At 50.3% G+C, this 13,503-nt stretch overlaps 4 protein-coding genes across 4 annotated transcripts; 2 read left to right on the top strand and 2 right to left on the bottom strand.

The window, feature by feature from the left end:
• Positions 1 to 1,909: 1,909 nt before the first annotated feature.
• Positions 1,910 to 5,370, bottom strand: SODALDRAFT_281495 (WSC domain-containing protein; the record flags this gene model as incomplete). The annotated part of the gene is made up of 3 exons (XM_028608288.1): positions 1,910 to 4,788; positions 4,883 to 5,206; positions 5,292 to 5,370. The coding sequence occupies 3 exons, from the start codon at positions 5,368 to 5,370 to the stop codon at positions 1,910 to 1,912; spliced, it is 3,282 nt and encodes a 1,093-aa protein (XP_028464702.1).
• Positions 5,371 to 5,762: 392 nt separating this feature from the next.
• SODALDRAFT_209823 (hypothetical protein) lies at positions 5,763 to 6,287 on the bottom strand. Its single transcript, XM_028607265.1, has one exon. The coding sequence runs from the start codon at positions 6,246 to 6,248 to the stop codon at positions 5,853 to 5,855; it is 396 nt and encodes a 131-aa protein (XP_028464701.1). The 5' UTR covers positions 6,249 to 6,287; the 3' UTR covers positions 5,763 to 5,852.
• A 579-nt stretch (positions 6,288 to 6,866) lies between these two features.
• Positions 6,867 to 7,376, top strand: SODALDRAFT_335113 (hypothetical protein). The gene has a single exon (XM_028612383.1). It carries the CDS (start codon positions 6,950 to 6,952, stop codon positions 7,211 to 7,213), a length of 264 nt encoding a protein of 87 aa, XP_028464700.1. The 5' UTR covers positions 6,867 to 6,949; the 3' UTR covers positions 7,214 to 7,376.
• Positions 7,377 to 7,921: 545 nt separating this feature from the next.
• SODALDRAFT_380381 (hypothetical protein) lies at positions 7,922 to 9,433 on the top strand (the record flags this gene model as incomplete). The annotated part of the gene is made up of 4 exons (XM_028615104.1): positions 7,922 to 8,910; positions 9,042 to 9,078; positions 9,177 to 9,253; positions 9,362 to 9,433. Exons 1-4 carry the CDS (start codon positions 8,062 to 8,064, stop codon positions 9,431 to 9,433), a joined length of 1,035 nt encoding a protein of 344 aa, XP_028464699.1. The 5' UTR covers positions 7,922 to 8,061.
• Positions 9,434 to 13,503: the final 4,070 nt, after the last annotated feature.

The raw sequence follows: 13,503 nt of genomic DNA, 5'->3' as shown, positions 1-13,503 counted from the left end.
CCACCTCCCAGCCTTTCCCTCTAGCTAGGTAGCACAGGAAATGCCGTTCAAGGGCAAAGATGGCAAGAGATGGAACGAGGCTGCCGAAGAAAAGTGGTTCAGTGACATCAAACTACCACCTGGACGGGGATCAAGTGGGAAGACGCGCTTTGTTGTTGGATGGGTAGTGAGTAAGACAGGGGTAGACTGGGAAACGAAGCGCCGATCACATAGGAAGTGGGGAGGAAATATGGCAGGCGGCTAATTACGTGTAAAGGGAAAGGAGGGAGGACAAGGGTTGGCCGGGGGAACCGAGAGGACAGGAGAGGTGCAGGGCTTTGTTGTATGAAGTTGATGAAAGCGGCGTGGCAGCAGTAGATGGTAGATATATCATATGATGCCCTGAATGCACAGAAGAAGGGGCAGACAGATGGAAAGACAGACGGGCTTTACACCAGAGCCAAGCAAGTGGCTTACAACGTACGTTGTAGCTGTCGTAGATGCTTAGGCAGGGGTAGAGCAGGGTGGACGAAGCGAAGAAGCGCCTACCAGTGATCGTGATCTGTCCTACGAACGCATCTCCCCCCCTTTTCTCCCTCTTCTTTATTCATGTCTCGGCATGCTATTAGCAGACCGGCATATCCGCTACCCTGGACTCCCTAAGCGCCAGCCCATTGACCCTGCATCCCACTGGCGCAAAGCGTTGGCGCTTCAAAGACAAAGGCCAAGACCCAAGAGACACCACCTGAATCTCACACTATTGGTGTATGCGTTTCGTCCAGTCTTCTCTTTTGTCTTTCTTTTGTTTTAGTTTCCTTTTCCTTTGGTTTCTTTTTTTTTTTTCGTTTTTTTTTTTTCGCCTTTACCTGTCTGTCTCTTCATCCCAGGAGCTTCTCTTATACCAGACATCGACAGTCGTAGTCGACAGACATGTACAAGTCCTCCCCAGCCTCTCCTCCCACTCCTCCCACTTATTCTCTCTGCAGGGCATTTGCATCAAGTATATGGAATCTGTGCTCCCTTACCTGCAGTGACACCACTAACACGAGAATGTATTCGACGCCTCACCCATCTTGTGACACCATCTCAGCCCCCCGTCAACACGATTCCCCAGCATCGCACCTCGCACCTCGCACCTCGTAGGCTCAGCCGCAAGATCTACATCTTCAAACAAAACACCAACCTCCGAAACAAAATAGATTCTTAGTATTCGTCCAAGAGACGCACGACCCATCGATCCCCCCCCCCGCACGGGTCAGCTTGTAAACTATCGTCACCGCAAGCACAGCCCTGGTATACATCTCGCCTTTTGTATTTTCTTATATGTATCTCACATGGCAAGAAAGAAAGATACCCGTAGTGAAACCGGATCGTCCGTGAAGCCAACTTACCCAACCTCTCTCTCCGCCCTGACCAGACGCCGCTTTGACCTTGACTCCTCGACCACATCTTCTGACACAGCCGACAGTTTCGCCAAACACGAGTAGGTTGACGAATACCGCGAACGTTACCGACCTTCGGCCAGGTCCCAGTCTCGGTAGCACCCGTTGCTGGCAACCCGGAATGGACAAATCCCGAATCAACGGATCCTACATACAGTCAACAACGAATATGAATGTGAAAGTGTGTATATCATGTCATCGTTTCCCCTGGGCGACGTATGTCCCTTATTCCGAAAGGGAAGGAAATTAATAATGCTATATCGACCCGGACACTACTTATCCGGTCATGATTCTCTCCAAGTGACAGATCCCGGGCTGGCTCTCATGGGAAAATAAGAATAAAAAATAGACCTCCCAATAGAATGGGGGAAAGGAAACCCAGGAAGATGAGGGGGGTAAAGATAATTTAGAAAATAGGAAAAGATAGAGAATGGAGCAAGTCAAAAAAAGAAAAGGCAAAAAGAAAAAGAAAAAAAAAATCCATCAACCTACACCCCCGGGAGAGCGAATCCAGGCGCATTAGGCCAGTTACCCAACTCGGCCGGATCGCCACCAATCCGCACATACACGCCCACCGCCGGGATGCCGCCATCAAGAACAAAGAACTGGTACCACCCAGGCGGGCAGATACCCGCCGTCGGCGGCGCCACAACCGTACAGCTCGTCCCCTCGCACGTCACCTCCGGGAAGATCGTCCTTGCGCCCATCGAGTTGCCGTGCGTCGACGACACCGCGCCCAGCAGCGACACCTCAATGTCGCCATTCACCGCCACCCCGCCGAGCGTAAAGCTGACCGCCTCGCCGTACTCCCAATCCGTGTTCTCCAGCGTAAAGGTCGGCCGCGGGAGGCCGCGCGTCAGGTACGGCGGGTTGAACACCTCGACGCGGTACTCCTGCGGGTGGACGCCGTCGTCCGGGTCGGACCCGGACACGAGCACGCGGCCGTCGAGGAGCGTGATCGACTCCGAGTGGTACATGCGCGGGATCGTCGTGTTGGCCATGACCGTGATGCGCGCGCCGACGGGCCGCGTCGGGTCGTAGAGCAGCGCGTTGAGGTTGGGGTTCTGCGCCAGCCCGAACCCGGCCACGCCCTGCTGCGCGCCGTTGTTGATCAGGTACGTCCCGTCCGGCAGCGGCGCCATGCACGAGATGACGCGCCGCGACGGCATCCGCTCCAGCACCCACTCCGGCTCGTCCGCCTCCGGGTAGATCGTCACGCAGTTGTCCAGCGCCGTGCTGGCGCCCTCCGTCGACCCGCCGCAGATGAGGATCCCCAGCGGCTCGTCGTACGGCGCGTGCTGCGGGAGGAGCACCCCCGTGCCCTCGAGCGGGTACGTGCGCCCGCCCATCGGGTTGTTGACCGCGCCGGGGATGTTGGGCAGCTCCGTCCGCGTCTCGAACGTCGTCTTGTCGAGGATGCGCGCCTCGTTCCAGTACGCCACGAAGATGTCCTCGCTCGGCAGCACCGCGCAGAACGGGTACAGGTTGTTGGGGTCGGTCCGCTCGAGCCAGTCCATGTACAGCGGCGCCGTCCCGGTCGAGGGCAGCAGTTCGATCGTCGGCACCGGCGCCCCGTTCGACCCTTCCTCGCCGCCGATGACGAAGATGGACCCGTTCGCCATGATCATCGCCGTGGGGTACCACCGCCCGTCCTGCAGAGACAGAACGTTGACGTTCTCCTCCCAGTCGTTCGTGCCGTTCACGCCGGCCGAGCCGTCGGGCCAGTACAGCCGGACGCCGTAGGTCGATTCGCCCGACCAGCCGCCCACCGTCAGCTGGCGTCCGGCCTTGTCGGGGAGGGTCACGCCCGCGGCGCAGAACAAGTCGGTGCGGACGTGCATCTCACGCCAGGCCCGGTCAAAGTCCGGCACGAGGGAGAGGTCGAGCTCGTAGGCACCGGTCGAGTTGATGGGACCCGTGCCCCACTTCTCCAAGAAAGAGACCTTGCCGGTGATGGACTCCATCGTGATCAGCGGGATCACCACGCCTCCGATGAGGAGCTCGTACTCGCCCGCTTCGGTCCTGTCCTGGGGGAAGTCCCAGGAGTAGAGCGGGTCGCCGGTCCAGAAATAGGTCGACATGCGGGAACCGCCGCCGCAGATGGACGACTGGTTGCCGGCGCAGAGGACGTTGCACTCGGATTCGGGACGGAACGCGGCGCCCATCACGTCGATGTTGGCCGGATCACCGCAGTAGCATTCCTGGCCGTACTCGAGACCGGCGGCCATGTAGCCATACTCGGCGCAGCGGTCGAGGCACGTATTGGCAGTCATGACGCCCGGCATGAAGTTCTGCCAGAAGAAGGTGCGGGCGCCGCCGTCTACGATGCCCTGCACGCAGCCCTGGTACGTCCAGTCGCCGTTGAAGCCGCTCTTCTGCGCCTCGGGGGGCGCGAAGGCGTCGGGGGGGCCGTCGGAAATAATCAGCATGCGGGCAGGGCCGCCACACATCTGGGCACTATTGCCAGCGCAGGGCGTGTTGCACTCGGACTCGCTGTTAGCCTCAACGCCGCCGTTGATGATCTCGTTACCGCAAAAGCACTGGTGGTGGTACTGGGCGCCGGCCAGGCGATATCCCAGGTCGTAGCAGTAGTGGGCGCACTTCCCCAGCGTCAGGGTCTGGTCGTCGGGCCCTTGGTGGGCGAGGATGCGGCCGGCCACTGCGTCGACCCAGCAGCCGTGCTCTTCCCAGCCGCTGGGATAGTCGGTTGGGGCCGGTACGGCGGGACCGGTGGTGGTTGCCGAGACGTCCGATTCGGATGGGAGCGCCGACGGGGACGGGATGGGCGAGTCGGAGGGTTGCGGCGCAGCGCCTTCCAGAGCGTACACGGACAGTCGGTTGCCGGCGCCGCAGAACTCCAAGGGGCTACCGCCACAAGGCATGTTGCAGTCGGACTCCGGGGCCGGTTGGGAGCCGGTGTTGAACTGGTTGCCGCAGTAGCATTCGCGGCCGTACTCGGTGCCGAAGAAGGTGTATCCGTCGCAGAAGGCCTCGCAGGCGGCGAGCGTCATGTCGTCGTCGGCGAAGGTTTTGGCGGACAGGGCACGGGTCCCAGTGCCTTCGGTCTGACACCCGTACCAGTTGTAGGATCCGATGGTTTCCGGATGCTCAGGGTCCACCTCGGTCGGCGCGCCGGGGACGACGGAAGAGGGGACGGAAGAAGCAGAAACAGAAGCAGAAGCAGGCGCAGAAACAGGCGCAGAAGGAGCACCTGTAGCTGTAGCAGACGGCGGCTCGTAACTGTTCTCAAAGTTGTAGATGTTCAGATGGCCGGGGCCGCCGCAGTATTCGGTCGAGTTGCCATTGCAAAGCATGTTGCAACCATTCTCGGAGGGTGCGCCGCCGTTCTGGATGCTGTTTCCACAGTCTGCGTTGTTTCTCGTCAGTCTGACACAGCTCCCACCGGGCCAACTGGCACCGCCAGAAAGAAGAGGAGAGAAGAGAAAGGAAACACTACTCACAGCATTCGCCTCCGTATTCGACGCCGGCCAGGATGAAGTCGGCGGTCTCGCAAGCCGCTACACATTTAGCCACGGTCATCTCGGCGCCGGGAATGCTGCCGACGCCGTGGGTCAGGGTGCGCCCTGTTGTGCCCTCGGTGTAGCAGCCCATCGACTCCCAACCATCAACACCAGGATTGACACCGGGGCCGGTGACGCCCTCGTTGAAATACAGGGTCAGCCTGTTGCCGCCACCACATGGCTGGGCGGAGTCGCCGGCGCAAGGGGTGTTGCAATCGGCCTCGTTGGCGAGGATGCCTCCAGGAGCGAGAGAGTTGCCGCAGTCTGTTCGAGAACAAGGCACGACATTAGCAAAGAAGAGCCTCTGAGGGAAACAGAACAGAATAGGCAGGAGTAGCGGGAGACATACAGCATTCGTGGAACCACTCCGTTCCAGCGTAGGAGAAGCCATTGTCAGCACAGAACTCGGCGCACACTTCGTTGGTCATCTCGGCCGAAGCTAGCGAAGGACCAGTGAGAGTCCGACCAGCGACATCGCTGCATTGGGCATGTTAGTTGTTGTTTTGCACGGACGACACCGAAAGAGGTGTTGCGAGAACATGACGACACGACACGGACGGGGGAGAAGGTCCATGGTTCATAGGAGGGGGCTCCGTACATGTAGCAGCCTTGGTACTCCCATCCTCCATCAATGGTCTCGGGGGCATCCCGCTTGGCGACACGGGCGACGGCAGCATTGGCGACAGCCGCCGAGGATAGAAAAGCGAGCGAGAGATGCGTGGTCTTCATGGTGAAGAAGGGGGTCGCGAAGACCACGAGAATCTTCCAACGAGGAAGACTAAGCAACAAAACAATAAACGAGTGGCAGCGATAAGAGATCGCAAAACAGGGGAGGCGAACCGGGTGCGGGAGAAGAGGGTTCAACGAAAGAAAAGAACGGCGGGGAGAGTGAGGCTAATTATGTTTATAACTACAAAAAAAAAAAAAAAGGTGATGAATATTTCGCAAAGGCTTCGGACAGCAGCACAGGCAAGCTCCCTCCCAAGGACCCAGCAACCAGAACCAAGACCTCCTGACGGGGTTCCGAGACGGGGATACCTCGTGTAAGCAGACGGACGTGGCGGGGTTCTATCGATCTTTGAGCGAAGGACGGAAAATAATTGACCAATACGAAACGGCGCCAAAAGGAGAATCGAACGGCGTGTCGGTACGTCGTACTTACACGCTGGAAGGGGGTTTCGAAAAATGATAAGGCAATAATAAGAGCAGATTGAACGCCCAAAAGGGGAAACCGTCGGAAGGCTGAAGCGGGAGCTGTGCGTACGGAGTACTCCGTAGAGGTGGATGAGCACGACGAGAGGCCCATCCCATCGTTCACCCTGGCTTCAACGCCCCCTCCCCCACCTTCTCTGGGAAGAAGTGGCAATCCAAGCCACAATTCCAATAGCGGCAGCCCATGGTGAGAAGCGTGGTTCAGACGATGGCGGGTGGTGTGGCCAAGAAACCACAAAAGGACGGCCAAGATCGTGCGTTGTATTCGCATCTCGGAATGATGCAGGCAGAATGCCCCCGAAAAGAGCATGAGGTAGGAAAAGAAATATAGTAATACGAGACGCGGTGAATGGACTGGGCTTAGTTGAAAGATGTCGCGTATCACGCACGCGTACCGACAGATATTGGTTGGCTGCAAGGTCAGGGGGGTCTCCGGCCTAGTCGGTCCCTCTGGTTCCGGATGTGAGAAAGGCGTGAGAAAGTGGCCGAGCCGCCATGTCCAGGGCTCCAGGGCCCGCAAGAACCCAAGACAGACCCCAAGACGAGAGCCCCTCCCTCCACCTCAGAAGGGATCACCCCTCTAAGGGTCCAAATGCGAGAAGCAGGGGTGGGGGCTCGGTGTCTGGATTGGCTCCAGTTGAAAAGGAGGGAGAGTCTTAATAAGGGGTCCGAGTTGCGGGCAGTGCACGCTAAAAATAATTAATTCTCGTCCGTTCATTTCATTTCCTTTTTTTTCTTCTTTTTTTTTTCCTTTTTTTTTTCTTTTCTTTCTCCCTCGAGTGATGTCAAGAGACGATGTCACCCAGTCTCGCCCTGCAATTCAAAAGGGGAAAGGTAAGCAAGGCAAGGCGAGACTGCGATGAGAAATCGAGAAACCATCCGAGGAGCCGCAGAAGGACTCAGAAGCGGGAGAGGGACGCAGCACGCAGCACGCAGCATCACAGAAGCGTCCGTGGTGTGATTCCGTGTCTGCTAGGCGGTTGGAGTCAACACAAGGTTGGCAACACGCTCACTTCGGGCATCTACCGTCAACGTTGCAAAGTTGGTGGACTCCCATGATGCGCGCTACTCCGTACGCTGCCACGCTGCCGTAAACGCTTCGATGGTTCGATTGTTAGACCATTTTTGTATCGCAGCTGCCCTTTTTGCGTTTTCCGGCCAGCCTCAATGCAACAACACAACCGCGGCCCCGTCCCTTAACGGCCTGCCCAGTCCAAACCGTCTGGTGACAGAGTAAGTGACAAATAACATCTTTTGAATGCTGGGAGAACTGGCAGGATGTGGGGGATGTGGGATGTGGGGAGGGACGACACTCGGAGTGTGGTGTGGTGGGACAAAGATGACGAGTTGACGAGTTGACCCCTGGGAGCACGATGGAAAATGGGGCATGGTTTTAGTGGGTCGAACGCACGGATGTGTTAATTACCGATTATGGGAGAAATTAGTGTACGCTAGTACACGTACGGCAGGGTCTGAAGGTGACTAAAAACGACTAGGTAATGGCGACGGACTGTGGCTACCTTAGTTGTGGTACGGTCCTCTACGTTGTGTGCAAGGTACCTTGCGCTTACGATGCACGCTACGATGCACGCTACCTCGTACCACCGTTGATCAAGGTACGTTGTATACGTTGTATGTACAACGTATTCGCCCTGGGCAAGCGAGTCATCGGGTTACCTATGATGTCAACTGTCACTTGTTCCTGTTGAATAAAGTACCTTATTCCCGCCACTCGGGGCAGACGTGGTATCTGAACGTGTATGTCGCGGTGTTGGACGTCGGACGTTTCTTGTCATCAAGGTCGAGAGCACTTTCAGCCACCAACCCGGATAGGAAATCTCTACCGATACTCGAGACATATACCGCCCAATAATACAACAGATATCCCCATATACATAGATACGGCCATGACAACAGACGCCACTAGCGGTACCAGCCCTACCAACTCCTCGGGTCTCGTCTTGTACGACATCGCCTTCGCACCGCCCTACGAGGAAAACACCTGTGCCCCGAACCCCTGGAAGGCACGATACGCCCTCAACTTCAAGGGCGTCCCCTATACGACACAATGGATCCAAATGCCTGACATCACCACCGTCCGACGCAGCCTGGGCCTGCCAGCGTGCCGCAAATTCGCAGACGGCACCGACTTCTACACCCTCCCCGCCCTGACCGACTCCACCACCGGGTCCGCTATCGGCGACTCCTTCGACATCGCCAACCACCTACAAATCACCTTCCCGGACGCAGGCGCCGGCGACCTCTTCCCGCCGCAGAACCTCGGCTTCGAGTTCCACGGGACCATCGCCATCCCGCTCTCCGAGCGCGACGACGACGACCTCCACGCGGACTACGCCCGCTTCAACGCCAACGTCGACATGGCCTTCACCATGCACGCCCAGCTCATGGCGCACGGGATGCGCTGGGACCCGGCGTACGAGGACCGGATCAAGGCGGAGTTCATGCGGAGGACCGGGGCGCAGTCTTGGGACGACTTGGCCATCGCCGGCGAGGCGCGGGACAAGCTAAAAGTCTCCCTGCGGGACGCCCTGCGTGACTTGGCCGCTATGTTTCAGCGGGATGCGACGGGCCCGTTCTTGCTGGGGGGCCGGCCTTCCTATGCGGACGTTATTGTCGGCGGGTGGTTGCGCATGATGAGCAAGACGTTGCCGGAGAGCGAGTGGGAGGAGGTTCGGACGTGGCATGCTGGTGTTTTTGGACAGTTGCACGCCGCGTTACGAGAGCGCTTTGGTGGCGTAAAATAATGCTTCTTCATTAATAGGCGTATATCGACCACCCTTGGACGTGCATACCGTGGCCATTGAGCCATTGCATAGAGACGACTCGAAATCATCCATAATTATTTACAAGTGATTCACCTCCCTAGTTGGTCGGTCTGGAGGATTTTCCGTCCTTCCGTATCGGTAAGCTGGATATCTGCCGGTTAGGCGCCTATCTTACCTTACATACATACTCCATGCATCCTGTAAAACCCTCACCCCACCAGGCAGAACAATTGCAGTCAATCCCGCCTCTGTTTACCTATTCCGCGTACGTTATATGCTGACGGTGGTCTATGAATGTGGAGGCGGCCTGCGGGTGTGTGGCGTGTTATGATAAGGTAATCTACGCCAAGTCAATGATACTGCCAAATGCCGCATCCACCCACCGAAGAGAGAAAGGGAGGGAGAGACATGTCTCGAATAGAAGAAGCCCAGCATATCTTTCCAAGTCTCGCTCATCTGGTTTCTCGTCTCCCTTTTCTGGGCAACGCAATAAGACGAGCCTTTTTTCTTCTTTTCTTCTTTAACAAGTCCTGGGTCGGTATAAGGATCGGGTTAGTACGACGGACGTGTTCCGCTATGCTGGTAGGTACCTTAGGTTAAGGTAGCTTACTACCTAGTCTGAGTACCTGGAATCTTGAAGGGACCTCACGTTTGACTACCGAGACCTCACACGTGACATTTTAGGCCATGACACTCCCATTGAGTCCCATCTCGAATCTCATTTCCACAGCTTATAAGAGTAATCGCTTGGCAAGAATCAAAGACCGGCACTCACAGGAAAACTGGACCATTAATTACTCGCAGGCTAAGAACCGATAAACCACACAGACTGCTGGGTAATTAATTATGGACGAGGCGTCTCATCACCATCATCCCAGCAGATTGACTCACTGCCCGTACATGTTCTTGCGGGTATTTTCATACACAATCTGAACCTGCGTTCTACTTCGTATGTACCGACCCTGTATGAACGGAACGTTCTATTGGCCGTTATTACTAAGGTACTGCCCGTTAGTCAGTGGCGATCATACGGGCTTGGCAGGCAATCAGGCAGTGCAACGGGCAACGGTTTAGTGAGTCATCCTTCAGATTACATAAGACTTCTGGCGACTTTTACCGTATACCGCAGGGGACACTATAATAACTTCTAAAAATAGTAATAACGTATTACTAGGTAGGCTTAGTAGTACTATTTACCTTTATATATCAGAATATAGTAAATAGTAAGTTAATGATTTCGTCTATAACTATTACGTATAAAACCTATATAAATAAGAATTTCTTATAACCTGCTATATAATACCGCATAAGTATTTAGCTTACTTACTGGCTCTTATATCTAAAGCCCGTATAAATATAATTATCTTAAAAGCTATTATATAATCTTGCGTAAGTATTTATAGTACTTACTAGCAGTATCTTTCTATTATAAATAATTTAACGCGATAATCTTACTATCGATATAATAACGGAGGACGTCTTTTTACTCTGCCCTATTCTGAATATTAAATATACACTTCTATTTAATCGAAATCCCTATTAGGCGGTCTACCTAAGCTATAGTATATCTCCTAATACTATTAGCCGGGTTAAAAAAGAAACTTTATCGGCCTTTTGGATAGGTCTATTATTAATTTAATTAAATTAATACTACCTAAAAAGGAATAAAAGCCTAAGACAGAAACCAGGGCCGTGCAGGCGCTTAAAGCCCGGTAAGGTTAAATACTAATACGGGCGCTACGGCTTAGTAAAACGGAGCGAAAAGTTAGTATCGCGTAAACTAATAAGGAAAAGTAACCCACGCCGATAAAGGAAATTAGTATTATATTATATAGCGGCGAGTACTATAGTCTTAAGCGGCGGTATCTTCTTTTAAAAATTTATAAATATACTCGGATAAAAGGTTATAGGCTAAGTTACTATTTTACTTAACCTAGTATTATCTATATATTAAGATCTTATACGTTATATTATTATATAGTTTAATATAAAGAAGAAATAATTCGACTAAGACCTTATAGTTTTCCCCTATAATAATAAAAACCGGTAAAAAGTTAACTTTTATCGAAATAAGATATATATAACTATCACTTTATATACGTTACTACGTGAGTCTAGAATTCGACTTTTAAAAGAAGTTTATCTTAGCTTTCTTTGTATAACGGAAGTTAAAGCCGACTAAGTTAACTCTAATATTTCTCGTAAGCGCGCGGGCCGAAAAATAACTATATAAAAAGAGCCGGAGGAAGAAGATAATATTCTAATTACGGTAAAGAAAGAAATCACTAAACTGCCTTGCGCGGAAAAGAATAAAGGTAAAGGAAAGGCTACCGATACAGAGTAAGAAGGATTATAGCTAGCTAATACTAGCTAACCGGAGCTAAAGAAAAGAAAAGAGGAATAGATAGAACTAAAGTAAGAAAATGATAAATAAGTGGAATTAAAAGAAGAAAATAAAGAACCGGTGGAATAAAAGCCGCGCTAATCTCGTAAAGTTATTATACCGGCCTTAATAATAGATCTATGCGACCGAATAGTATTATCTTCGGCTAGACGGAAGCGTATAATCTCGAAAGTAAAAGGCGAAATAGATTAATAGGGTAAATATATTTATAAATAGTTAGAAGACAGAAAATTTAAATTATTTATTCGCTATAATCTCTATTATTTATAATTTTATCTACTACTAAATCCTTAGTTCTAATCCCCTTATTTCTAAAAAACTCTTTAACCGAAGTAATACTACCCTATAGCGTAGAAAGTATTATAAGAACGGGTTCTTTCTTCTCCTAATCGTATAAGTATAACCCCTTTTATATATACTCGTATAAAGGCAGCGAAGGATATTACTTACCTTTTATAGTAAGAATTTCTAGTAGACCTATCGCTATAGCTTCTATACTACTATAAATTTCTATTATTGTTTATAGAAGATATTAGTTAAGGCTTACTAGCTTATCTATAAGAACGTTTTCTAGTATATAAAGCCGTATAGGATTAACCCGAACGTAAAGGTTAGGACTACTCTAGTAGTAAAAGGCCTAAGGCTTTCCGTTTACGATATATAGTGTAGATAGTTAGGCACGAATTATATAGTAGTTATACACTTATATAAAGCGGGTAAAATCCGTCCAAATTAGAGGTATATAGACGTAAAGAAGGGTAATTTTATCGATAATAGAATAAAGATCGAAAAGGCCGTGTTCGGAAAGATAAATAAAGAATTCCTAGAAGAATTAGTAAAAAGTGCTAAAAATAGAAAAAGAACTAGATACTTACACGCTAAAAAGCCGCGCGAGATTAGTAAAGTCTATTCTACTATAATTTAATCCGTTAATTATAGATACTTTTACTAAATACCTAGTAATCTTTAAACTTAATTAAAACCTCTTATCCAGTAGGATTTAACTTTATATAAGAGCCGGTGGAAAGAAACTAATAGCCGCCGGCTATAAGCGTGGTTTCTTTACCTTAATCGGAATGGATTAATTATAGGATAAAGCTAACTTACTAAATAACCTTTATATACTAAGTAAGTATATGTTTAGATATATACGCGGATACGCCTATATCAAACTAAGTTATAAACCTTAAGTACGCGTTTATCCCTGCGTATATTTTAAAGCCGAAGGGTAATAACTTATCGTACGTATCTATAGACTAAATAAAATTAGGTCCCGGCGTTATTTAGCCTTTTCGACGGTAGCGTATCTCCTTATACCTTACCGCCACGTCTTTAGGAAATAGTTCTATAAATATACGGTATAGCTCGTGTACGCTAATAATAAAACCTTATTAGCATATAAACGTGTAGAGCTATACTTTACCTAGGCCTCTTATAAATAATATCGTAAGGTCTTTCTTTTCGAAGAATAGCTCTATACGCTAGCGTTCGGCTTCGATTTATTCTATATCTTAACGTCTTTAAAGGCGCTAATATCTATAGATTTATTTAAGACCTTTCCTTAAGATCTAGAAGCCTTCGGCTTAAAGCTAATAGAGTATCTTATCGTCGTTAAGAATATTAAAGAAAAGCGTGTGAATACGGCGAATAAGATTATCAGTAATAAGCGTATAAGTCTCTCTACATAAGCCCTATATCTTATAACGACGCTATAAGGTCTAGCGTGTTACCGCTCTATCTATCTACTCTTCCACAAAACAGTATAAAGCCTAATCGGTATAACCCTCTTCGTAGCAGCGATATATCTTATCGCGTAGAGGTTCTAGGTTAAAGTATTTACCTCGTATAATAGAAGGAGTCTAGAAATTATTAGAAAGTGTAATACGCGCTCGTAAAGGGTTATCCGGAGACAGAATAGAGTTCGCCTAGTGATAAAGATATCTACTAAGATAAAAAGAGAACCAACTAGCCAGCATATACGTATATATACTATTGTATAATATAACCTGTTATAGTCATATAGCGAAAAGGGTATATATACATACCTATATATATTTAATATTCTATATTATAAAATAATACTATATTATATAATATAAAATATATAATTCTAATATTTTAAATAAGATATTATAATATAAGTAAAAGGTTATATTATA

The sequence above is a fragment of the Sodiomyces alkalinus genome, assembly GCF_003711515.1.
Source record: "Sodiomyces alkalinus F11 unplaced genomic scaffold SODALscaffold_8, whole genome shotgun sequence".
Lineage (NCBI taxonomy): Eukaryota > Fungi > Ascomycota > Sordariomycetes > Glomerellales > Plectosphaerellaceae > Sodiomyces > Sodiomyces alkalinus.
The sequence above is the reverse complement of the archived record's forward strand: the minus strand, read 5'-3'. Positions and strand labels throughout refer to the sequence as shown.